Here is a 25830-nt window from a genome sequence, read left to right on the forward strand (position 1 = left end):
TACATGTGTCATAGTAAGCATGAGTGTTTCGAACAATTTTCTTTAAAATTGGTCTTTCAAGAACAATATCGAAAATGCACGGGTGTATCGACATTACGCCAAAATGCATGTGTCGAAAATTGTTATATCTATCTGTACGAAGTCTGTAAGTAATATAGCATGAACACGGGAGAATTATTAATGAACTTATTATTATTCTTCCCCACTACCAAAGAATGTTCCAAACCACTGGTTACATTGAAAGACAACAAAAGAATAATGTTGAAATAAAACAATTAAAATAAGCCCTCCCATATTTACTTATTTAGTATCCCAATTGTTTAATTTAATTTAATTAATTTTTTATTTTAATTTGGAGTTCCCCAATTATTTTATTCCACCCAACATACCATATACGATAAATGATTGCTTACATAAAGGATTTCTTTAAATTGCTACCTAATTGATTCGATGTACGTCAACACCAATCGACAATAATAATGTTTGATATAATCTCCATCCAACAATGATAGTGTTAATTATTTTATGTAACATTAGAATTATTCTTTACTTATCATACCTTAAGTAAATTAATTTCACAAACGGATAATATTAGACATAATTAGAGAAGTGTGATAAATTTTTTCGAAAAAAAATATCAATTTAAATCTTAGATTGGGCAAGTGTATTTGTAACCATCCAAGCTGTTCTTTTTTTACTTTTCCTCGAGACTTTAAAACGTGTCTGCTTGGGAGGGACATCTCTAGTCGATGTTGGATCTCACAATTCACCCCCTTTAGAGCCTAGTATCCTCACGACACTCGTTCATTTCTCCAATCAATATGGGATCTCACAATCCACCTCCTTCGAGGTCAGCGTTCTCGTTGGCACACAGTCCAATGTCAGATTCTGATACCATTTGTAACAGTCCAAGCTTACCGCTAGCCGATATTGTCCTCATTATGCTTTTTCCTTCGAACTTCCCCTCAAGGTTTTAAAACGCATCTGTTAGGAGAGGTTTCCACTTCTCTCCTGAGGTGCGATGTCATAATATTAATAGTATTTATTTTAAAGTTTTTAGATGTGATATTTTAATTAATTTACCATCATTTTATTGATCCTGAGGAAAGTCTTGCAAATACTATGTTTATTTTTATTCAAAAAACTTTACTAATTATTTTTAATATATTAAAAAATAAGCTAAAAAAATAAAAATGGTGGAAACTTGGTCGATAATTTCTATACAAAAAACCACTAAATGGAAAATATATATGATTTTACCTTTAGTTTTTATCCTTTCAATATTAAAGGGATAATGATGGCAATTAATGTAAATAATCCTTGGAGCTATCCAAATTGGTGAGAATATTAAAAGTGGCTAGACGCTTCATGGTTGACTGGGTACCAACTTTAATTTGTTGAACTCAAGGTTTACTTGAAATGGATAAACCTTATTGAATGATTAGGAGGGACTTTTCAACAAGAGCATATACTTCGATATCAATTAATGGATTGTCAAGAACACATAACCCTCCATCTTCAACAATTTTGTATAAAGAAAGCTAATCCAAATCAAACTTTTACCAATTTAAATTGTCCAAAATGTGGCAATTTATTACTTGGAGGGGATGCCAATAATTACACTCGATAAACAATGTTTACACGTATCATTGAATTATTAAGAGTAAGAGTCGGGTTGAATAGGGTTAGAACATTTTTTAGACCCAACTCAATTATTTTAATAGGAAATTGTTAGATCTCACGTCGATTAGAGAGGAGAATAAAGTATTCATGCTAAGAGTGTGGAAACCTCTCTCTAGTAGAACTTAAAAGCATGAGGCTGACGACGATACGTAACGGACTACAACGAACTATATCTACTAACGGTGAACTTGAACTATCACAAATGGTAAAGTCAGTCATCAAACGGTACGAGGCACTGATCGGAATAGAGCTAGACTCTCCTAATAGTAGAGACATTTTAAAATTGTGAGGCTGACGACAATACGTAATTGACAAAAACAGACAATATTTGTTGACGATTGACTTCTCACTAGTAAACGCATTTTAAAATCTTGATAAGAAGTCTGAAATGAAAATTTTTAGAAAGATAATATTTACTAAGGGTGGTAATTTTTTTTTTAACTTAAACCACTTTTATTAAATAATGAACTCAATTCAATTCTCGATTAATAAGTAAAACTATCTATTTATTATTGAATTAAAAAATTTAATTTCAATGGAAAATCACATTAAAAAAGTATTTCTAAGAAGAGCTAATAATAAATGATCAAAGATAATTATAAATTTAAAATAAATATATGTACAAATAAATTTTTTAAAAATTAATAATTAATTCATATGATTTAACTCAAACAAAAAAGTTTTATTTCTATTTTTAAATAGATAAAACAAAATTTGAACATATTCTTGGACTCTACGAGTTCTCCATCTATTTTCTTTTTCAAATGTTCTATGTTACTTACGACTCATAGACATGAAGTGGAAGACCGAAATTGATTGAAAATAAAAAATCCATAAAATCCCAAAGCACTTTCTTTTGTCTCTCCGCCGTCTACGTCGTCGGACCTCCGAAAGCGAAAGCTGGACAAAAACGGCACCGTCCAACTCCTTATTGTTTTTCCACGTGGCATCGTACAATCATGACATCATCAAATGACACATGGCGTAATGTAAACGACTAATCTGAACAGCTCCGGATTCGAAGCGTTGAAATGCGAGGTCCATGGGCGGTGGAGATATGATACGATGGATCTAAAAACAAGTTCGAAAATAAATAAATTAATTAATTCATAAAATATTTTTAAATTTACGATATTTATGGAAAGTGACGTGTAAGGCTATACACGTGGCGGCTTCGCCAAGTGAATTTACTGTTTTCGGCAACGGTTGCGTAATTTAAATTGGCCTCCACGTCACGGTATCCAACCAATCAAAAGAGATTGGGTTCTACCCATTCATTTCCTGACACGTTTTTGGGTTGGCCAATTCATAATCTACATGTTGTTTTGCTGTTGGACGCAAACGAGTAGAATGGATGGAGATTATGACACGTAGCACTGAGATTGTGGGGCCCACTCCTTGCTTTATGGGATGGTCCACTTCATCGACTGTTTGCGCCTTAAGGATCATGGATCCCCACAGCGCAAAATCTAAGTCAATTCCTCAACATTAATATTTTTGCTTATCTTCTTATGATTAATTAGATATTTTTTCTTTTAGCTATATAAGCATTTAAGGCACCATCGTAGTCATGACACGATTATTTTTTAAATATCATTAGAAATATATAAATTGAAATTTAAACATTTAAATTAAATTTTAGAAAAAAAAAATAATTAGACTGAAAAAACAAGATTAAGCCCTATTCTTAAGAATCACAAAGTAGCCATTAAAAAAAAAAAGTTTAAGTTATTCTACTTACCATTATCTTTACTCGTCGTTGAAGGACGAAAGCGTACGGTTGGTAGAACAATTTCTATGCTTGAGGAAAACGTACGAGTTGCCTTTGAGAGGTGAGAGTCAGCTAAAGAAGGTCAATTAGTCTCGATTAAGACTCTTGATTCAATTAAGCTAGGTCTTACATGTGTTGATATATGCATACTGATATCATTTTCAGGACCAGTTGCTTATTTCGAAGGGAATAAGGTATTGGGACATAGAGGGAATAGTTTCGTCTCCTAACGTAACTTGAATATTTAAATTTTTTTTAATCTTTTAGAATTATTTTCTTGATCAATTTTTATAAATAAATAAATATTATAAATGATTAAAATCACGTAATCTTGAAGGTATAAATGGAAAGCAGCCACGAACAAAATGGGGCGGTCAAAAAGGCGTGGGCAAAAATGGGGAAATTGTGATGAGAACAATTAGGGGGTTGCAGGACGCTGTCTGGTAGTGGTAGCTGCACCACCCTCGCCTTCCTTTGAGGAAAAGCTCAAAGCCGAAGCAAATTCACATTTTACCTTACCTTATATATTACACACTATCTTCCTTTTTTCATTTGGTTTATTTGAGTGCTTACCATTTTGATGAAAGTTTCAAAATCATTGAGTTCCCAAGTGCTTACCTAATACGCATTATTACCCATCCATTTCTGTGTTCCCCTTCAAAACCACTTCACAACTCTCCCCACTCTTTTCTTTTCTCTTCTTTTACACCTATCTTAAATAAAATTCATAAAGATTTTATTTTTTTAGTCAATTTTATTAAAATTAATAATAAAGTTGTAAAAATCTCTGTCCGTCCTTTGTCTTTAAAATTTAATATTCAATGGTTGAGAAAAATACGAAAAATAAAAAAATATATATATGAAAAACAGATTTATATTATTTAGGAAAAAAATAAAAAAAATATTTGAATAATGCTTTTTTTGTGTTAGCACTTATTTTTGGAAGAAAAATTGAATGTCTTATCACTTCCAAAATCATGCGAGAATAATGTGTAGACAAAAAATATATACGGTCGATGAAAAAGTTTGAGTGAAATAATTTTATTTTTAATTATCAATATTTTTATACAATTATACATAAAAAAAAAAAAAAATCTAAGGGTAAATATTTTCTAAAATTTGACACGTGTGAAAAATTGGTTTCGAAATGACATAATTTCTGTTTTAAGCTTACGTCATTATAACTTTAATTTCTGAATTCTCACTCTGGACTATGATTTTGGGTCTGGCCCAGTAATACAAAATAGTTCATATCCAATGGGCCTAGTCCTTATAAGCGCACTTTTTCCAAGTAGCAAGTCATCCTTCGGGCATCCAACGGTCGAAAAGCGACGAACCCTCGAATCTCGGGCAAAATTTCCCTCCGATCAGTAATCCACCACCGGCAACCGCCCCCCTTCCCTCAGCAGCTCCACATATTGTCATTGTTATTGCTTGGATTTCTAGTGGGTTGAAGGCAAGAAATCGGACACTCACTAGATGGAACTTGATTTATAATTACATCGTAAATAAATTATTGAGCATTAAATATTCAAATAATTAATATATATTATATACATTACATAAAAATATATATTACAATTTTAAATTACATTTAAATGAGTTAAATGTAAATTAAGATATATGATTTAGTTAAAATATTTAATCCAATTTTCATAGTTATCCATCCAATTCGGTGAAAATTTTATTCTTCTCAACTCATTATAGGGATCAACATCGACTTCCAATAGGCCGTCTCTGACTGCCGATTGCCAATTCTTGAGCTTAGGCCTAATCTAAAGACTAGAGCCCTTTCAACCCATTAGGACTGGTTGAGAGCTTATCAAGTCCAACAATAACAATAAAACCCCAAAGAATTAAATAGTATTATAATATTCTAAATGCAAACAAAATAGCACATAAATTTTACCAAAATTATCACTTGATCCCAATAAAATAGTATATTAAAAAATTATTTCGTTTCCGCAAACGATGAATAATCTAAAAATAGAAGAACTTCTCTTTCCAATCTAATAAGATCTAAATTTGAATTTAAATTTTTAATAAAAAGTTATTTTTAAAAAACATAACTATCTTCCTATAATCTTACCATTTCATATTATTAGAAGAAAAAGAAAAAGAAAAATCGTAGAACTGAAGGCGTTAAGACTTTTGGTTGTAGCATCATAATGACACAAACCCCAGAACAGTTGACACCAAAGAAATCAGTGCTGCCGAGTTCGTATGTGAAAACGAGGAAACCCGCAAGCGTGGGAAGATTATGTAAAGCTGCAAAACGGGTTCACGACTTGTCTGCCATGGAAGGCGACAATGGTGCATTGAGGCTCGGCGTGGCTGAAAAGAAAGCTTTTGTTGATGTGAAGAATGTTGTTCGTGTTGTCTACAACATTTTCAAGTCTGTTAATTGCGCTTCGATTAACAAGGAAGAGCTCGTGCACAAGATTATGATGAGTAGTCCTGATATTACTGAGAGAAGTATGTATGATTTTGTTAATTTGTTTTGAAATTTTGCTTTACTTGTACTTGTTTCCTTGCAGGTGAAGTGGAAGAGCAAATTGAGCAGCTCCATGAGTTGGTTCCCAATTGGATCTCCAAGAACTTGACACCTAGTGGGGATGTTACTTTTAGGTCAGTCATTCCGAGTATCTTTTATTATCTTTATATATATATATATATATATATATATATATATATATATATATATATATATATATATATCGAGAGAACTCGGTTGGTACGAAGCTTTTTGAATAAACATAAAAACGAAGTACTTTATGATCAGAGTCGACAATATCATATAATTATCTAGGTTTGTTGTTGTTAACATGTTACTAGAGTCATGTCCTTATCTAACTTAGTCATATCAATAGAATTTTCAAGTGCCTATAGAAGGAGTTGAGTTTCAACTAAGGGGAGACTGTTCGAGGGCTTTAGAGAATCGAGAATCAGGTCTTAGGGAAGGCTCTATATTGTATTTTATTTGAAGGGAGAATGGTTGGAGTCCCACTTTGACAAATTAAGGGAAAAATAGGAGTAAACAAGTAAAGAAACTCGTACGAATTCATTTAAGGAAACCAAAAACGTCTTAACACAAATGTCTGATAGAACATTTTTTTTTTCTTTTTGTTCATCGAAAATAAGGGGTTTGAGTCATCTTTTAAGTCAAAACCTACATTGAACCCATATGTAAACTGAATGTGTGACAAACCGATAACCAAAACGACCAAAACCAAATAAAATAGCCAAAAGAATGACGAAATCTTACTCAAAACCGAACCCACGAACGATTTTGAACTTAGAAAACTTAAACGATGAATGAAGGAGTATATCTTTAAGGAGACATTGGATGACTCCCTCAATGTCTATATAACTAGATGTGACCCCATGAATGCACTTCTTTTAATGCTAACAACACTGTCACTCGGTGCAGCATTGACCCGATGGAAGACTTGGAACCGGTAGTGGCAAGGACTGCTCGCATTTGAGAAGCTGTCAAAGGTCACCACATCGTCTTGCTTGTTAGATTACATCTGTAGACGACGCTAATTGCAGTGCCCTTTAGAAGCTATTAAGGCATCCTGTTTTTAGGCAGCATGCTACTTTATCATTTATGTTTGTCTGCTCGTTATTATATGTATATCTATATGATATTGGTCGCACTTTTATTTTCACCGAGTAAAACTAGACGCTTCAAACTTTCTAACCGTCCAAGTCCACACCCTTATTATGTTTCATTCATTTCTCCAATCAATGTGAGAATTCATAATCCACCTTCTTGAGGCCAACGTCCTCGTTTGCACACTCTGGTGCATGACTTTTATACAATTTCTAATAGCCCAAACTCATCGTTAATATTGTCATTAACAAATTATAGTATTTTATTCAAATAAATAATGTTTAATCAAACATCAACAATGATCTTATCTTAACTATTAAATAAGAATTTGAAATAAAAATAAAAATTTTATATTTCATTTTTTCAAGTAGAAATATGGATTTTTTAAAATAATAAAGAAAAAGTCGGAAATTTTATCCATTTAAAACGTAGAGAAGAAGGAAACCCCTTGATGTTTCAAAGTCTTGACCATTCCCAATATTCAAATTTATATCATTAAAGTATAAAATACAATCACATGAATTGCCAATAGTTTGAATTTAAAAACTTATCTCTATGAACGAATCCGACGTGGTCATCCTTAGAACATGATAGACTAAAAAATATTTTGAGTGTTCATTTTGATATAAATTGTTGAATAATTTTAATACTGTTGGCTCTAGTCAAATTTTGATTATTCAATGTGGATCTCTAGATTTCTTAAAAAACAAGTAGTTATTTTTTTTTTAGTTAAATTATAAATTTATTCAACGTTTTCTCTATTTAATTTAAATTTTTTAATATTATAAATTTAATTTTTTAATTATGTAATTTTTAAAAATTATAATCGAGAAATTAAAGAGTTGTTAAATTCAAAACCTTTAAATTTTATAAATTAAATTTAATATTTTAATAGTTTGCAAATGAATAATAACGAAAATCTACTCACTATTGAGAAAATATTTTCATTTATTCTAAAAACGATTGAACATTTTTACTAAAATAAAATAAGTGTATATATATTTTTAATTTATAATAATCCTTTTCTAATTTCATTTTTTATAAATTCAATTTGAGGAATTATTTGTTATTAATCACATACTCATGTTATTATCTATTTTAAATATAAACTCTCAGAAAATAATATTTTTTATAAATTAATAAGAAAATAATGCATTAAAGAGATAAAACAATGAGCAGCTTCGAGTCTCTACTTTCCTATAAATACAAACCTTTCCCAGTCTCATTCATACACCGTAAAAGGAAAAAAAATGAAGAATTTCGCGTTACTGTCTTTTCTTTTCATTCTCCTTGCCTCTGAGGTCCGCGTCTCCAGAGCCGACGCCTCGCCGGACGCCGTCCGCGACATCGACGGCAAGAAGCTCCGAGCCGGCGTCAACTACTACATCCTCCCTGTTTTCCGCGGAAGAGGCGGCGGCCTAGCCCTAGGCAACCTCCAATCGGACAAATGTCCACTCAACGTCGTTCAAGAACAGTTTGAATTAATGAACGGCCTTCCCGCGGCATTTTTGCCTGTAAACCCTAAAAAAGGCGTCGTTCGAGTTTCGACGGATTTAAACGTCCAATTCGAGGCCAGTACGATCTGCGCCACATCGACGGTATGGAAATTGGACAAATTCGACGAATCGACGAAACAGTGGTTCATCACGATCGGCGGAACGAGAGGAAATCCAGGCGTCAAGACGGTCGACAATTGGTTCAAAATTGAGAAACACGGTAACGATTACAAGTTCAAATTCTGTCCGACTGTGTGCGATTTCTGTAAAGTTATGTGCAGAGATGTTGGAATCTTCTTCAAGAATGGAAAGAGGGCTCTGGCTTTGAGCGATACGCCATTCCCTGTCATGTTCAAGGAAGTTTAATTGGAAGCTGGAAGAGATCTCCAGTGTGTAATAGTCACGAGTTTGTGAAGTAATATTGTCATATGTCATAACAGTGTTTATCTAAATAAAATATTTTGTATTTTATTTACCTTTTGAAGAATAATAATTTCCTTCATAATGTATTTTAATTTAGTTTCCCATTAAATATAGTTTTTCCGCCCTTTATCAAAGTCAAAGCATATTTCCTTAATTGAAAAGTCAAACTTTTATTTCAATTACTTTAATTTTAAAAATTCTCCGTTTCCATTAAAAAAATTTAGTTTTTAGGTAAATTCCAATTTTGTTGGTAAATTAATATGTAATTGCTCTAATTTCACTATAATGATAAAAGCAAATGTATTATTTAATAAAAGTAAAATGAGTGTTTAATTAATTTATCAGTTGAATTTTCCAATAGATATCATATCTTTAAATCTCATTTTTAAATTCTCAATTTTATGTTGAATAAATTAAAAAAATTTAAATTATTTTAATAAATCTTTTTCAATAATTCATTATTTTTTTTATATTTATATTTAATACATCTCTGAACTAGTTAACGTATTTTTTAAAATTCACACCTCTATTAAATATAAAATTAAAATTTGATTGTTCATAGATAAAATATTATTATTATTAAATGAATATATCATAAATCTATTAAAACCTCATTTCAATAATTTCTTATTCTATTCGCATTTGTGTGATTTTTGTTTATTTATTTTATTTATTTAAACAATATTATTCTTATCCCACAGTGATAATAATGGTACAAACTTGATTGTTTCAAAATAATAATAATAATACAAAATTTGATATATTGTATTTTAGAAAAATCAATATTTTATTCACATCTTTTTATAAAATTAGATCCAAAGATGAGAATGATTTGAAATTCTTATTTAGAATTTATATCATTAAAAATATAATTTTTTAATGAATGCTTAAATGAAAAGAAAAGTACTATTTTACCATTATACCCTCATATATACAAATCAAAATTTTGTTATATATTTATAGTAAAATAATAATAATAATAATAATAATAAAACACCCTACACGTCTGCCGCTTTCTCTCCCCGCCCCTTTTAATTTTTCTTCGATTTTCCCTCGCCCATCACTGTAATCACCGCCAAAGCCCTACGCGACTCCGATTTCTCTCTCTGCCCTCGTATCTCCCTCGCAGTGGCAGGTACACGCGAACTGTTTCTTTTCTCTTATCTCCCTCTGCCGTCGCTTGTCGCCGGTCGCTGGCACACCCTCACCCCCACTTTACTTTCTTCTCATCATTCTATCTGTAATTGCCTCTTACTTTTGGCATAAGTTTGCAATAATTTATTTCGCAGGAAGATTTTTGAAGTTTGACTCATGGATCCTCAACCTGAACCAGTCAGTTACATCTGTGGAGGTAAACTTGTTGTGTTTACTGAGTCCATTATTCAAAATCTCCCGAGTATTTAGGTTTTTAAGTTCTGTTATCGGATGCATCTATTAATCATGATCAAGTTACTTCGACTATATTAAGACATCGGGAATTTAGAAGTTTGTTGATTCGAGTTTAGATTTAAAATACTAGCCCTAAATTTTCACCTGCTTAACTATGTTTTGGATCTTAAGAACTGTAAAATCTATGTAGATTGTGGAATGGAGAACACTCTGAAGCAAGGTGATGTCATACAATGCCGAGAGTGTGGTTATCGTATTCTCTACAAGAAGCGTACCCGTCGCAGTAAGATATAATTCTACTGTTTTTTTTTTTTTTTTAAATCATGAATATGTCGTCTCTAAATATGATATTTCCTCTTAAGGATGTTTGGATTTTCAATTCTCGTCCAAGGAGACGTTTCAGATTTTCATATGACTAACTAAAAATTTATTTGAAATAAGACATGGGCTTTTCATTTAATCGTAGAGTACAAAATAGCCATTGGGTTGAGCAAACCTCCTAGTTCCGTAAATTTTAACAATTTCCAACCATGGATACAATGATTTTCCTCATTAAGCGGAAAAGAAACTGAATGAACTCTTGAGTAGATATTGAAGTAAAACAAGTCAGTTGAACTCTGGGACTGGTAGCTTTGGCCGGCTTTGTACTTAGTTGGTCTAGTTCTAAAGTTGATTTCATTGCATTTGGGCCCGCTTGTTTGAGTACTCTGTATGAGCTGAGTGATCAGCTATGTTTTCACTTCTTTGTATCTGTTTTGAATTCCTTTTGAGTTTATCACACTCTCATCCATTCTGATTCTCTGAATGCTTTCTACCCTTTTCATAGTTCATTTGAAAATTCCAAAAAATGGATCATCTATAGGAATCGTGTTATTAACTCAGTTTGTTTTAAAGTTTATGGATTGCATGTATTTGCAACTATTGATTTTGTAGTGATTCAACTAATATATGTTAGAAATCACAAACCTCCACAATGGTATGATATTGTCCACTTTGAGCATAAGTTTTCATGGCTTTGCTTTTAGGCTTCCCCAAAAGGCCTCCTACCAATGGAGATAGTGTTCCTTACTTATAAACCCATGATCTTCCTCTTAATTAGCCAATGTGGGACTACACTTCTCAATAATCCTCAACAATATATTCAACGACGTGTTGCATTTGATCAGAACCTATTCTACTCAACCTTTGGGGATAATTGACAGGCAAAAGCATTTCTTGGAGTATGCTTGTTATCTTTTATGACTTGGGATGCTCTCTAATTACTAGTCTTGAGATTAAATGTAGATTCTCTCTTTATGGACGGGTTAAACCATCCATTTTAGTTATTGGAGCCCGTTCTCATAGTGTAGCTCTGTCACTGTTTTTGTTATGGGTTGATTTGATCTGGGTTGGTTTTTTGTATTGTCTTTGTAGTATATCCTTTGTTTTGCTCTATGAATGTTTGGTTTTTTTTCATTTAAATGAACATGCATCTCATATTACTTTCTTTGTCCTTGATATTTATCTGCTTCTTTCCAAATTTGAAATCTAATTCGGGTCTTGCCTATTACTGCAGTTGTTCAGTATGAGGCCCGCTGAAATGCTTATTCTGGCGTTGGACTTCTAGTATCATGAATATTTTGTAAGTCTTTCTTAGGAAAACAAAAACGAACTCGATATGGCCTAAGGACTTGCTGTAATGCATTATCCTCGTGAGATAAGTTCATGTCCTACTGGTAATATGAATGGTCAATTCTGCATACACTGGAAGGTTCACATTTGCATTTCCATATCAACATTTGATTCCTATTCCATTTGCCTTTCTTGTTAAATGAAGTTATTTTTACATTATTATTATTATTAGTTTATTCATGGAAAGTGTGAACATTTTTTTTAAGTATCTTATTGATTGTAATATGAGGTGGGAGTTCAAAAGCTGGAGATTTTTAAAGGAAAAGTAGAGATGCCAAAATTTGCACAATCAATCAATCAATCATTGAGTTATGCTTACGTTCATTTTTTAAGATTCTAACCATTCAATCATAGATTCAACATTTGAAATAATAATCAGAACACAGTTTTTTTTTTTTTTTTTTTTTTTTTTTTTTTTTTTTACTAATTAGTGTCTCATTCTTTTAATTATATTTGAATTAAGTGGACCTTTCCCTACCAAACTAATAATTGACGAGAATGGTATTTGAAACACTGTTTTAGTTCTTTGGACCTTGATTTTGGTTAATTGAATATTCAATTTAGGAATTAAGCATCTATGGGTCTATTTGATTTGGTTATTTTGTTCAATTTTGGTCTATTTAATTTGTTTTCATCTGGATTTTTTTGTCAAACGGTTCGTTTCAAAGTTCTATAAACTCCGGTTCGAGTTTTATTTTTATTTATTTATTTTTACATAATTAATATGTGTTACGCGTGGAATTTAATTCGAAAATAGTAAAAATTGGTTGATTCCTCCACTAGATTATTGGCACTCACCATGCGGAGGATATTAGTGGATCGCACCCAACTCTATGCAACAATGGGGTCCACTTGCCTTCCCACTTTTTCAGCCTACTTATCCCCATTGCCAATTATTGGTCTACGTGTCAACTTGTTGTTTGTATTTTCTTTTTATTTTATTATATGCCTAAAATCAGAGCTATTTTAGAGTCTTGATAGGTAAAAAAAAAAAAAAAAGAAGAAAAAACCAGAAATTTAATATTTTGGTCAATTTTATATCTTAACCCATTAAATTAATATATTTTAGGTTTGTACTTAAGTGAGCAATGTAATTGATAAATGTTTAATTATAATATATAGAGTGAGAGGAAAAAAGTTGACGTGTTTACTATCTCATGTGATAAGATAATTATCCTAAATTTTAAAAATAAAAAATAAAATTAAATGTCGTACACGTATTTTTTTTTTAATTCATTCTTAATTTTTAGGGAATAGTACACAAAATTTATATCTCTGCCTAATTTGCATTTTTAAAAGCATAAATTGCTGGCTGTTCTAAAAGAAAGAAAGAAACAAAAATGAAAGCTGACTTCTTAACCACCCTTCACATATTAGACTTCCTATGATAAAATATTATGAAAGCTTACTTGTCAACGTTCACGTTGGCATCACGAAATATCATTGAGATTTAATAATTCTCAATTGGCATGGTACCAACTTGAGTTGTCTCGGTAAGCATTTTAAGTATATAAATCATTAGGTAAGCCTCGCATCATTGAGACTCAATAATTCTTAGTTGGCATGGTGAGCTTGAGTTGTCTCGGTAAGCATTTTGTGTATAAATCATTAGGTACGTCCTGATAAAGTATTATAAGTGTGTCAATTCAAGTCCACCACTAGCGTTTTTTTTTGGGCTTTCCCTTTCAAGGCTTCCCCTCAAGGTTTTTAAAACGCGTCTGCTAGAGAGAGGTTTACACACTCATATAGAGAATGCTTTGTTCCCTTTTCCAACTGATATAAAATCTCACAATCCACCTCCTTTCAAACCCCAACGTCCTCGCTGACACTAATTCCCTCTCTTCAATCGATGTGGATCTCACAATCCACCCATTCCTTCAGAACCCAGCGTCCTCGTTGACACTCATTCCTCTCTCCAATCGATGTAAGATCTCACAATAAACCTTTTATTGAACCCAATGAAAAAGTTCAAACTCGTTCCAATGAATCATAAATTGATGTAGAAGCATAAAATATGTTCGTCGAGAATCAAGATAATGAAACGAGATGTAATATTGTGTTGGAAGAACTTTAGCTTAGAGTAGAGGCTAGGTTGAATTTTAGGACCCGACCTAAAGTAAAAGCAAAGTAGCTAAAGTCACCAATGAAGAAATAGACACGTGCATTGGATGTGTATGGTCAAGTAAAGCTGCAAACTTTCTTGAGAATGAAAGAACTTTGTCCAGTACATTTATAGTTCTTAAAAAAACCTAAACTATTTGGTATATTTAATCTTAAATTAAATTAAATTAATTTGATAATTTAAAAAGAAAAGGAAATACAGAACCCAATCTTATAGCATAGGCGAAGCAGTAATCCGAGAGTGAAATAATTGGAGACGTGAGGGAATTTCCACGGCCCAAGTTGGCGACTCCCATCACTGTCGACATCATGATTCCGCCCCAAATCGCCGACTTGGAAGTCAATCGGAGAGTAATTTGGGCTATTCTTTTGTCTCGTCCCCAACAAATTTCCATCCACGTATCAAATGATAGCAACATTCCCAATATTTATGCGGTTCCAATGAATTCCGCTTCTTTGGTTCAGTTCATCGGAAGTTCAGTTTCCAGTTCTGATTCTAGCCTCAAGGTCGTCGATAACGAGACACTATGGAGGAGAAAGGAGTGGATGATCGTGTAGTGAAGCGTTTGGATTCCGAACGCAGTTCAAATTCGATGAACAGGCAGAGATTTGGGGAAGTGAGTGGAGTGCTATCCATCGAGGAGTTCTTTGAGGACCAAGAAGTGCCTCCATGGAGGAAGCAGCTGACGTTTAGAGCTTTTTTCGTTAGTTTTTGGCTGAGCATTTTGTTCAGCTTCATTGTAATGAAGCTCAACCTGACCACTGGTATTATACCTTCACTCAATGTATCTGCTGGTCTATTAGGTTTCTTCTTTGTCAAGTCATGGACGAAATTTTTGGAGAGATCAGGCCTCTTGAGGCAGCCTTTCACCAGGCAGGAGAACACTGTCATCCAAACCTGTGTTGTTGCCTCGTCTGGCATCGCTTTCAGCGGTTTGTCCCTTAACCATTTCATTCACTGGTTGTAGATTCTTGTGCACGCTTAATTTAGACGGGAATACTAACTTCGATTTCAAGTTTTCATTATTGTTCCTTTTTTCCCCTGGTTGGTTTGCTGTCGCGTGTTATTGGCGCAGATTTTTGCGAGTTTCTGTGCTCAAATCTGTGCCATAATCGTGATTGCTTTAATTCTTTTATATGGAATTTTGATAACTGCGATTGCTCTGCGATTTGTCTGTCAAACCTTTTTTGGGCGAATCATTGCCGGTTGCTTGTAATTAACTTCATATATTTATTTTTGTGCTTGTGGCCTTGCTTTTGTTAATGGTTTCTTCTAATGGAAATAGGTGCACTTGCATAACCTACAAACAACGAGATAACTTTTGTTCCAATAAAAATAAGATTGTATCTCTTCTGACAAAATTGTTAGTAGAACACCGTCTTACAATATACATTTTGTAGAAGTTATAGACAAAGATGGTCTTTGACCATACCTTTGAAGCTCAGCTATCTGTGGTACAGTTTTTCCTTGGCCTTCCATCACCATGAGCGATGCATTCTAACATCCATCTTTCAATTGAAGAAAAGATTTTCTTATTTGCCCAGAAGTCTATGAACACTTCATGACTACTCTGCTCTGAGAAATGAAAAAAGAAACCAGTTTTCTTAGGCTATTTTTACACCAAGCTTTCAAGTAAACTTCTATTTGAGACTGATAATTGTTTCTGGTGTGGGAGAATCCAAATGGATTATTATTCCACATCATTGGAAATTATAATTCCTGAATTCTGTCAGACTAAATTGTACTCTTTGATTATTTCAATTGACAGGAGGTTTTGGAAGTTACTTATTTGGAATGAGCGAACGGATTGCTCATAGATCATCCGGCAGTAAAGATTTCAAAGATCCATCATTAGGATGGATTATTGGTTTTCTATTTGTTGTTAGCTTTCTTGGCCTCTTCTCAGTTGTACCCTTGCGAAAGGTATGATACCTTGTTGCAAGTTGCAACAAATATTTTCAGCTTCTTACAACTAAGGCTAAGTGGGGTTTATCAAAAATAAGCTATGAAACTTCAATGCAACAGAAATTAATGTGAAGAAATTAGCATACGAACAACTGCAACGTTATGCACGGTGAAGGAACTTTCAAAGGAAATTATATCACACAAGATACCTAAATTCCTTCATATAGGGCTTCTATGAATGTTCTTTCTATGGAGGAGATTGTTTTGTTCCTAGATTCTAGATGATAATTTGGTGATATATAAACATTGTAACTATTCCTCTAGGATTCAACCTGATTGGAATGTTCCTTTTTTCTTTTGTTCCTCTTTCTTCTAGATGTTCTATATAGTGGTTGAGTGGATTTGGATAGGCATTTCCTTTCTCCTCCTGTACTCCTTTTTAAGTGGATTGTTTCTTACTCAAAAGATAGAAAAAGAACTAGATATTCATGTTCCATTTAACAAGTTGATGTTGCAATACTTGTTGACTTGAAATTATTCATTATTATCTTGATCACTTTGTCCTGGAATGAATTGCAGATCATGGTCGTTGACTTCAAATTAACTTATCCAAGTGGTACTGCAACTGCTCATTTGATTAATAGTTTCCATACTCCCCGAGGAGCTGCACTAGCAAAGTAATGTGTTATCATATATAATTAATTATAATGATACTCATATGAAAGCCGTTCTAATATCTACCTTTTTTTGTGCCTGATCTTGTAGGAAACAGGTGAGAATGCTTGGCAGGTTTTTCTCTTTGAGCTTCTTGTGGGGCTTTTTTCAATGGTTCTTTCAAGCTGCAGATGGTTGTGGATTTGCACATTTTCCAACATTTGGGCTCCAAGCACGTGCAAACAGGTATTATATAGCTATAATTCCTTCACCTGGATTGTTTGACTAATCCTTCTATTGCTTCAATGAACTCGATTGCTATATCATTTACACATTCCTTTTACGTCGAGATTTGAAGATTTGAAGTTTTTAAATGTAAAATATATTGTTGCAATTTCAAGACATTGTCATGTGGGTCACTGTGTTTTTTGTGGTTAATTATGTAGGTTTTACTTTGACTTCTCAGCAACATATATTGGAGTTGGAATGATTTGCCCCCACATAATAAATGTATCGGTGCTTGTTGGAGGAATTATCTCTTGGGGCATAATGTGGCCTCTCATAGAAAATAAAAAGGGTCAATGGTTTAGTGAGAAATTGAGCTCAGATGACCTTAGTGGTCTTGAAGGTTACAAGGTGATCTTCCATCTTAAACAAGCATTCTATTTTCTCCCCCCCCCCCAAAAAAAAAAAAAAAATCTCTTTAAAGGAACTTATTTTTGACATTGACCTCAGGTATTTATAGCAATAGCCATAATTCTTGGTGATGGCCTATACAACTTCTTCAAAGTATTGACTCGGACCCTCTCCGGTTTGTTCAGCCAACTTCAACACAAAAGAGAGGCTGAAGATTTTTCCTTGGGAAATTCATCAAGGTCTGAGTTTTCTTATGATGATGAACGAAGGAAACAACTTTTTCTCAAGGATCAAATACCAATCTGGTTTGCCATTGGAGGCTATGTTGTAATTGCTGCAGTGTCGATTAACACTCTTCCACACATCTTTTCCCAGCTGAAATGGTATTATATTTTGGTCATCTACGTCTTTGCTCCTATCTTGGCCTTCTGTAATGCATATGGATGTGGACTCACGGATTGGTCTCTAGCGTCTACTTATGGAAAGCTTGCCATTTTCACAATTGGTGCCTGGGCTGGGCCTTTGCATGGAGGAGTTATTGCTGGTCTAGCAGCGTGTGGGGTTATGATGAATATTGTCTCCACAGCGTCCGACTTAATGCAGGATTTCAAGACCGGCTATCTAACCTTAGCTTCACCCCGCTCCATGTTTGTCAGCCAAGTAGTAGGCACAACAATGGGCTGCATTATTTCCCCTTGTGTCTTTTGGCTCTTCTACAAGGCATTTGATGATCTTGGTCTTCGAACTGGTCAATACCCTGCCCCGAATGCGGTTCTTTTTCGCAACATGTCTGTGTTGGGTGTTGAAGGCCTCTCAAGTCTACCAAAGAATTGTCTTACCTTCTGTTATGTGTTTTTCGCCACCGCCATTTTGGTTAACTTGATTAAAGACTTGATACCAAAAAAGTGGGCAAGGTTCATTCCCTTACCTATGGCAATGGCATTGCCATTCTACTTAGGGCCATACTTTGCAATTGATATGAGCCTTGGAAGCTTGATATTGTTTGTGTGGCAGAAGCTAAACAAAACCAAGGCCGATGCATTTGGTCCAGCCGTAGCATCCGGTTTGATATGTGGGGATGGGATTTGGATGTTGCCTTATTCAATTTTGGCATTGGCGGAAGTCAAGCCACCAATTTGCATGAAGTTCCTATCAAGGGCAACCAACGCAAGAGTAGATAAGTTCCTAGGATCGTAGCTCTGAAATTATGTGTTATTCTTCGAATTTATCTGTGGCTTTGTCCTCGCTAAATACATCTATGGGCTTAATTATCTCAACCCCTCCCCTCTCCTTTTGGTTTCTTTATGTTGTAGAAGGGCCTCCTATTTTGGTTTCCATGGGAGCAGAGATCCAGGTTTTATTCTGTTGTATAGCTAAGCAATTGTGTGAGATTTGTATAATGTATTTATGCTAAAAAAAAGTAAATAATAAAGGTTAAATCATTTGTGTACCTGATAAATTTTCAACTTGGGTAAAATCTGATGAAAAAAAAAAACCTAGGTTAAATTATATATATATGAAATCCTTTTTAACCTTTTCTTTTACTTAAAAAACATATTATTCATGATCTTTCGTAGCATTTTAAAATTACTATTAAAGTACTAAGTTCTTTTAACTCTTGGATGAAAATTGAGATTTAAAATGTTGAGTTCAATAAGTTATGAGAGAATTCGAACCTCTAACATATGGCTTAATCGATAAGATTGTAGAATACTTTCAACTTTTAAGTTGCAAATTTGGTCCAAGCCCCTATGAAATGTGTACAGTTTTACATTGCCTAACTTTATGATAAAAACTTAACTTCAAGACTATTTTATGGTTAGTTTCTTTAATTTTAGTTACCGAGCAGCATCAAAGAAACTGGTAGAGCATGGCACTCTTTGAATACAATCCTTGCAATGCAATCCTAGCTGCTGTGGGTTACATTGTTAGAATGTAACCTCAACTTGTCCAATCTTCATCAGTGTCCTAAATGACAAGCAAAATTGTGAGCAAAACTGTGCAAGATCCCAATCTAATATTTATAAAAGAAACTAAAAGGAATATATTTTAGTTAAGCAATTCATTTGGCCCCTAAATAACAACTACCATTTTGAAGTTTAATTGCTAAATTAATCTAACATATTAATTTAACCACATGCATCTGAAACGTTCATGACAATGTTGCCACTTTTTGGTGATCATGATCAAGAACTACATTTTGGAATATGGAGACCTGTTTTGTTCATAACCTTACATGACATAAGTAGTTATTCAGTCAAGAAATGACAACTTTCCAACAAAGGTGATGGGATGCACGACAATGAGAAATTAATATAGGGTAAGGACTAAGCCAAATACTTTATAGTTAAAGAATGAAGTGAGCAATTGACTACATGTACTAAGTTCAGCCAAATATTTCCATCAGACTCCAAAATGAGTACAAACCTACGGCTCAGCCCAAACAAACTTCCAATCAAATATTCTAGAAATCACGGTAGAAGTAGGTAGTTCATATAATAGGTACTGAACACTCACCTCTTGAGAGCTCAACAACTCTTCGATGTCATCTTCGTCCTACAAGATATAGACAAACCAGATTTAGTATACAATGACGTCTCACCCATCAACCATTTCATGCACACTCGATCGTGAATAGCAAATGGAAATAGACTACATGGAGTTGTGAATTCCGAGCCTATAAAATTTTAGAGACTTTGATTGTAACCTGATGAGACAAGTTTTCTAGAGCCTTAGACATGAGAAGGAATGGCTGGTTGAATTTGTTTGAAGGACGGCAAGTGCCAGCAACATAAAATTAAAGGCTTTTTGTTAGTTTCACCAAGAAAAAAACTAAAACTGAGCATTTTGAAACTACAAGTAATATTTGTGAAACCTTTCCACCAACAGCTAAGTTGATTAATATGAAGATACTTCTGGCTGACTTGTTCAGTTAGATAATAAATAAGAGAAGTATATCCACTCCTAGCTGGATTAGTGCACATAAGAAATCCTGAAGCTGATAAAGCAGCAAATGTTTTAAATGGACAATTTGCAAAAATGGCGCTAATACCTCATATTCTGTATCCTTCCTCCCGAATTTTCCTCCTGCAAATTGAAAGAGCTAATATGCATCAACTGACCATGTAAAACATACCATATCTAAGCCTGTTAGAGAAATAAGTGGCAGTAAATGGAGACAGCATGAGAGATTAACCATCATCTTGTCCCTGGACAACCCCCCTCTTCTTTAATCCTTCATCCTGAAAATTACACAAGAATCCATTACGGTCAATTCCTGGAGATATATATTATAATTTAAAAAATGAAGATTTATCACCTGGTCAATCTTTTGCTTTGAACCAGAGAGCTGCTTCTTTTGGGCAGAAACTGTAGAAAGCAAAATTTTCACATTTGATGTTGTTACTGTAGTATTCTCATGGTCATGATTATAAAATCAATGAACAAAATTAGAACCTTTGGGTGTTGAAGACCTCTTTGAACTTCTTGGTGTCCTCTGAAAACAGTAAGCATTCGTTTCAAATAAATGTGCCTTAAAGATATAAAGTTTATTATTATTCAGATAAGACATTTTTGGAGGAGTTTCAATTTCAGCACTTTGCTGGGTCATTTGGATGGAAAGAAACAATCATGTTTTAGAAAAATCTTGGAAAGTCAACTTTTTTTATTACCTTATTTTATTGATACTTTTTCTGCTAAAAAAAGAGTGTTATATCATATTCTGTCTTCCATCGAGACAATTAATTTAGGCAAAACTATGACGTCATATATTGAAAATTTCTAAAATTTTGGAGGCTCATATCTTCGCTCTGGAGACAGGATGACGTCAATTAATTCATGCTTCCATCTTTAATTATCAATATTTGCAGTCATGGGAGACAGGATGATTTTTTGGCATGCAACTGCAACACCCAAGTAAAAAAAGGGTATATGAATGAATAGAGATCACATCCGAATGATAGTGATCACGAGGATAAGGTGATTAAGAAAAGCTTAAAAGAATTGAAAGTTACCATCTATACAAATAATGTGCATCTTCCTTTTCGGTGACTAGACTCAATCGTAGGAACTCTATAGTTAAGTGTGCATGGAATTTTACTTTGAGCATTTCCTTTTGCATCAACAAAATAATTAGTAGTTATAATAAACTCCTAAATGTAGCAGTAAACAGATTCTAACCATCAATCTATTTCCGCATGTTGAGTAAAGGTTTTCAGATATTACCTTTTCCTCCACTTTCTTGAACAAACTTGGTAGAGTAGGCTGGACAAGTAAACCACGATTACCACTCTGAGCATTTCCTTTGGCCCGAGAACCATTTTTAGACTTAGAAATTGGTGTTTTATTTCCTTCAAGAAATCGAGGTCTTTCCACAGCATCTTTATCTTCAGAATCGACAGAGACAACTTCTGTCTGTATCAATCAATTAAGGGAGCGAACATACAGTAAAGCAGCAGACATAAATTTCAAGATTGAATCAACAAAAATAGAAAGCTGCAGAGATTGAAATAAGACAAACTACTCAATAATCATAAACAGGATATTTTCACTAGCATGATCTCCAATTGAAGGTTCATATATGACAATATTCTTTTCTTCTCCTTCAGAAAAATCAGCCAAAGTGCCAGCAGACTCCTCCTTAGAAAAAGCCTGTGCAAAACTAAAACACGAAAAGGAAATAAATTAAACAACATTACAAAAGGTAGACTCAACAATTAAGTTGGTTGTTTCATATTTGTACAGTCTTATAAGAATTATAAATCCAAACCAACGCACTGTATAGCAACTAACACCATCTAGCTGATGAAGTGAAAGAAACTGGAGTTCTGAATGGGCTTAAGGTAGTTCAACAAGACAAACACCTAGGATTAAAGCGGTGCTCACTCAAATTCGCTATGGTCGAAGAAGTAAAATAATTGGAAAAAATATTTAAACAGAGGAGCTGTTAGGAATATTAGTAACGAAACGAATGTGGACATCATGAAAAACAGGTTTAAAGTTACGAACTTTTAAAATCATAAACCAATTATGGACATCCAGCATAATATTCTACCATTCATAGTACTGACTGCTGATCAAATAAGCCAATTGATGCAAAATATTTATTTGACAAGAAACCTATTGCTTTTCTGCCTTATTGATAATTAGATAGCAATTACGTAGTAACAACATAAGCAAAGGATAATACTTGAATACTTTTCCGCCAGATCTTTCAGAATGTCTAACTGGCGTAGTCTTCATTGAATTTGTCATGTTGTCTTCCAGGTCCACTAAGTCATCTCCATGTTCTTCTTTAAGGGAATTTTCTTCGGCACGATCGATTCCCTTCTTTTGAACACTCTGCTTACTCGTACTGGCTACACCAGCACCACCGTTAAAGTCATATTCTCCACATTTTCCCTGACATATAACAGCTAGGAGTTAGCAAATTCTCTCTGTTTTTCTGTCTCTCAAAATAAACTTCAATTCAGAAAATGAAAGTACAACAGAAAGGCAGGAACAACAGCACCAGCCCCAAATAAAACAGTGCAGACTCGCAAAACAACCATACAAGAAGCTTCACATATAAGCTCTCCAGGAAAGCTACGGAAATGGAATTGATATAACTATTAAGAGAAATGAAAGAATATGGATCAAACACTAACAAGAGCAATGCAATGATATTGACCAGCCTGACGGATAACTTCAATATAAAAACATAATAAGGAAGTTAGAACCAGTAATATTAGGCTTCTTACAACAATAAAATCAGCTTCATGGAGGTTCCAAGAAGAGTTACAAATTAAAAAGCATGAAGAAATTAACTAAACGACTGTTTAAAAAAGTATCGACACTGCCCCGTTAAGTTTTTTCTTTCTTTTTGCTAAATGGGCACACAAGGAAATTAAAAAGTTCAGTCAACAAAAATTAGTCCTTTCACAGAATGAAATTATTATGCGACTCTCATAAGGGATGCATTCACATTATTCTGCTCCATTAATAATCTTCAGAAACGAGATGCATATGGAAATTTTACATGGGAAACGTAGAGGCACTCGAAAAACCAAAAAAAAAAAAAAATAAATTTAAGAACCTGAAAATTATCAAGAAACTTACCATAGTCATTTCTTTAGGAAAATCAAGACGGTCCTCCTCTGGATTTTCATCTTTTGTTCCAATCCACCATGCATCAGAAAAGACAATCTGCAGTCGGAGAAAAAACCGTTGAGTCGTAACAATTGTTCTTAATCTGAAGATAGTAAATAATGGCAGGGAACAAAAAATGATACAATCTGGCATTTACTTGAGGCATCGTTTGCCAAAAAACCAGGAGAACTTAACCTGGTTTTTTTCCTCTTCTTTTTCCTTGATTTTTGGTGGGGGGATGATTGTCCTTTCCACACTTTATTGGGCAAACATATCATTTTAGAAGAGATCTTGCTTGATGTCCGCAAGCTCTGGCCAATACTTGACTCATTGTCTGCTCAGACAAAGGCCTAATACTAACAGAAGCCTTGCACCTTAACATTTTAGGCACCATGCTTCATCGGAACTGTTTGACTTTATTTGTGTGATGCCATCTATATCGACTTCAATAACGAGATTAAGAAAAGAACTTCCCCATTGTGATTAGTGTATTCTCGGAAAAGTTATTAAAGGTAAAGATCCTAATTACTTAAAAGAGGGAAACTCACAATTTTATTTATATCAGCTCAAGCCCACCACTAGCATATATTGTCCTCTTTGGACTTTTCCTTTCGGTTATCCCACCAACCCTCCAAGGTTTTTAAAACGCATCTGCTAGAGAGAGGTTTCCACACCTTGATAAAGAATGTTTCGTTACCCTCTCCAATCGATGTGAGATCTCACATTATCGATATTCAAAACTATCTAAAAACAAAACCAAGAGAAAGGCCAATACATTAGATCTAGTCGAGCCCAACAATACAAGTCATGAGCGATAGCGAAGCCGGATCGGCTGGGGAAGGTTTGCGGTTCAGTCTTTCCTTTCAGTTTCAGGAGAAAGAGCCAAACACCTACTTGCATTGAATCTGAGGATTTTTGCCTTATCTTTGAAAGAAAAAACACAAAGATGCCAAAAAAAGGAGGGAAAAAAGGAAAAGCAAAAAGACCAACCATATTATCAAAACAATCTTCACACATCACATTCTTTCCGCCTCTAGAAAACTGCAAAGTCAAATATCTGTTCTTCGGATACACGATAGTTCCAAACAACTTTAGACGCCCCTGAAAAGCAAAAGAATTAGTACGGAGAACAACTCCACTTCGACATGCTTAATGACCACATAAAATTCCACATCAAAATAAGGCCATCAGAAGATGAAACGTAGGTATAGAAGAGACATGGGAAAAACATGGAGTGCTATATGGGATTGTCTATCATACTTGGGGGTGGATGGAGATGACAAACAAGTGCCAAATGCACAGGCAACAAGAACATATAAGTGTTAAACGTAGAGTAAATCATATTTATGTATAGTAAGATAATCTAGTGATTTACTAGATTGTTACCAAATCTATGATTTAGTAGTTTGTTACCAAATCTATGATTTACTGGTTTGTTACCAAATATATGATTTCATAGTTATTTGGTTTGTTACCAAATCTATGATTTCATAGTTTTGTTACCAAATCTATGATTTCATAGTTTGTTAACAAATCTATGATTTAGAATGTAATCTTCATTATACACATCTATAAATACATGAGATCGTGACCCTAGGTCAGGTCATTGAGCCATTCAACCTAACAATAAGAACGTGAAACAGGAGAAAAAGTTGAAGAAAACTGTAGGAACCTTTCAAAGCAGAGAAAAATAGAAAGATGTTTAGAGCAAAGAAGAAACAGACGAACCTGAGGAAAGTCGAGATAGAGAATGGGATTCTTGGTCCCCAAATCCTTGAGCTCGCCAATCTTGCCTCCACTAACGGGGGCGAGCAAGCCCGAAAACGAGAAGAGGAACCTGTTCTTTCGCTGAGATTTCTTGACAATGTCTTTGCCATGGTGCTTCAGAACCGTCGCTGAAGGGCTCAGATACGCCTGGGGCTTGGCCTGGGTTTCTGAAAGTATGTTATTCGTAAATGCAAGCTTCTTAAGCCGCTTTCGTGCTGCAATCTCAGGATCCATTTCTCCTTTTGCTTCGTCCCTCTTCGAAGACGATGATCCTCGCGCCATTTCTGATGCCGGTAGTCAGCTCTGGACTCCAGTTTACTATTCTTTCTTTTTTCCTTTTTATTTCAATTTTTCAAATTTTAATTTTTATATGGCGAAATTAGAACGAGCATAGTTGAAATATTTGTGATTTTTAAAAATATTTATCGTAATTTTTTTCTTTTTTTGGCCAAACATCGAAGATGGGCCTAAAATAGAAGGCCCAATTAGCCACAAAATGCGAGCTCAGAGAGCAAAACAATCCAAATCGTAAATACGGAACGGCCCATCTAAACCCAACCGGCGTAGAAAA

At 34.0% G+C, this 25830-nt stretch overlaps 4 protein-coding genes across 6 annotated transcripts; 3 read left to right on the top strand and 1 right to left on the bottom strand.

The window, feature by feature from the left end:
• The first annotated feature begins 8282 nt into the window (after positions 1-8282).
• Positions 8283-9056, top strand: LOC111495838 (kunitz trypsin inhibitor 2). Its single transcript, XM_023146040.1, has one exon. It carries the CDS (start codon positions 8321-8323, stop codon positions 8930-8932), a length of 612 nt encoding a protein of 203 aa, XP_023001808.1. The 5' UTR covers positions 8283-8320; the 3' UTR covers positions 8933-9056.
• A 926-nt stretch (positions 9057-9982) lies between these two features.
• On the top strand, positions 9983-12171 carry LOC111495846 (DNA-directed RNA polymerases II, IV and V subunit 12). Of its 2 annotated transcripts, XM_023146047.1 has the most exons (4): positions 9983-10124; positions 10279-10340; positions 10569-10661; positions 11934-12171. In XM_023146047.1, exons 2-4 carry the CDS (start codon positions 10301-10303, stop codon positions 11954-11956), a joined length of 156 nt encoding a protein of 51 aa, XP_023001815.1. In that variant the 5' UTR covers positions 9983-10124; positions 10279-10300; the 3' UTR covers positions 11957-12171. The 2 variants fall into 2 exon arrangements, with proteins under 2 accessions (XP_023001815.1, XP_023001816.1); XM_023146048.1 differs by having other exon boundaries at positions 9983-10340.
• Positions 12172-14379: 2208 nt separating this feature from the next.
• LOC111495817 (probable metal-nicotianamine transporter YSL7) lies at positions 14380-18816 on the top strand. 2 transcript variants are annotated; one of them, XM_023146010.1, is made up of 6 exons: positions 14380-15103; positions 15940-16094; positions 16656-16753; positions 16842-16976; positions 17177-17366; positions 17466-18816. In XM_023146010.1, exons 1-6 carry the CDS (start codon positions 14698-14700, stop codon positions 18561-18563), a joined length of 2082 nt encoding a protein of 693 aa, XP_023001778.1. In that variant the 5' UTR covers positions 14380-14697; the 3' UTR covers positions 18564-18816. The 2 variants fall into 2 exon arrangements, with proteins under 2 accessions (XP_023001778.1, XP_023001779.1); XM_023146011.1 differs by lacking the exon at positions 15940-16094 and having other exon boundaries at positions 14975-15103.
• Positions 18817-19039: 223 nt separating this feature from the next.
• On the bottom strand, positions 19040-25601 carry LOC111495823 (DNA-binding protein RHL1-like). Its single transcript, XM_023146019.1, has 12 exons — positions 25221-25601; positions 24483-24593; positions 23463-23549; positions 22555-22766; positions 21911-22026; positions 21591-21781; positions 20823-20862; positions 20686-20735; positions 20563-20608; positions 20419-20453; positions 19884-19922; positions 19040-19334 (listed from the first exon to the last, which is right to left on the bottom strand). Exons 1-12 carry the CDS (start codon positions 25539-25541, stop codon positions 19308-19310), a joined length of 1275 nt encoding a protein of 424 aa, XP_023001787.1. The 5' UTR covers positions 25542-25601; the 3' UTR covers positions 19040-19307.
• Between the last annotated feature and the right edge of the window lie 229 nt (positions 25602-25830).

Source organism: Cucurbita maxima, unplaced genomic scaffold, assembly GCF_002738345.1.
Source record: "Cucurbita maxima cultivar Rimu unplaced genomic scaffold, Cmax_1.0 Cma_Scf00021, whole genome shotgun sequence".
NCBI lineage: Eukaryota > Viridiplantae > Streptophyta > Magnoliopsida > Cucurbitales > Cucurbitaceae > Cucurbita > Cucurbita maxima.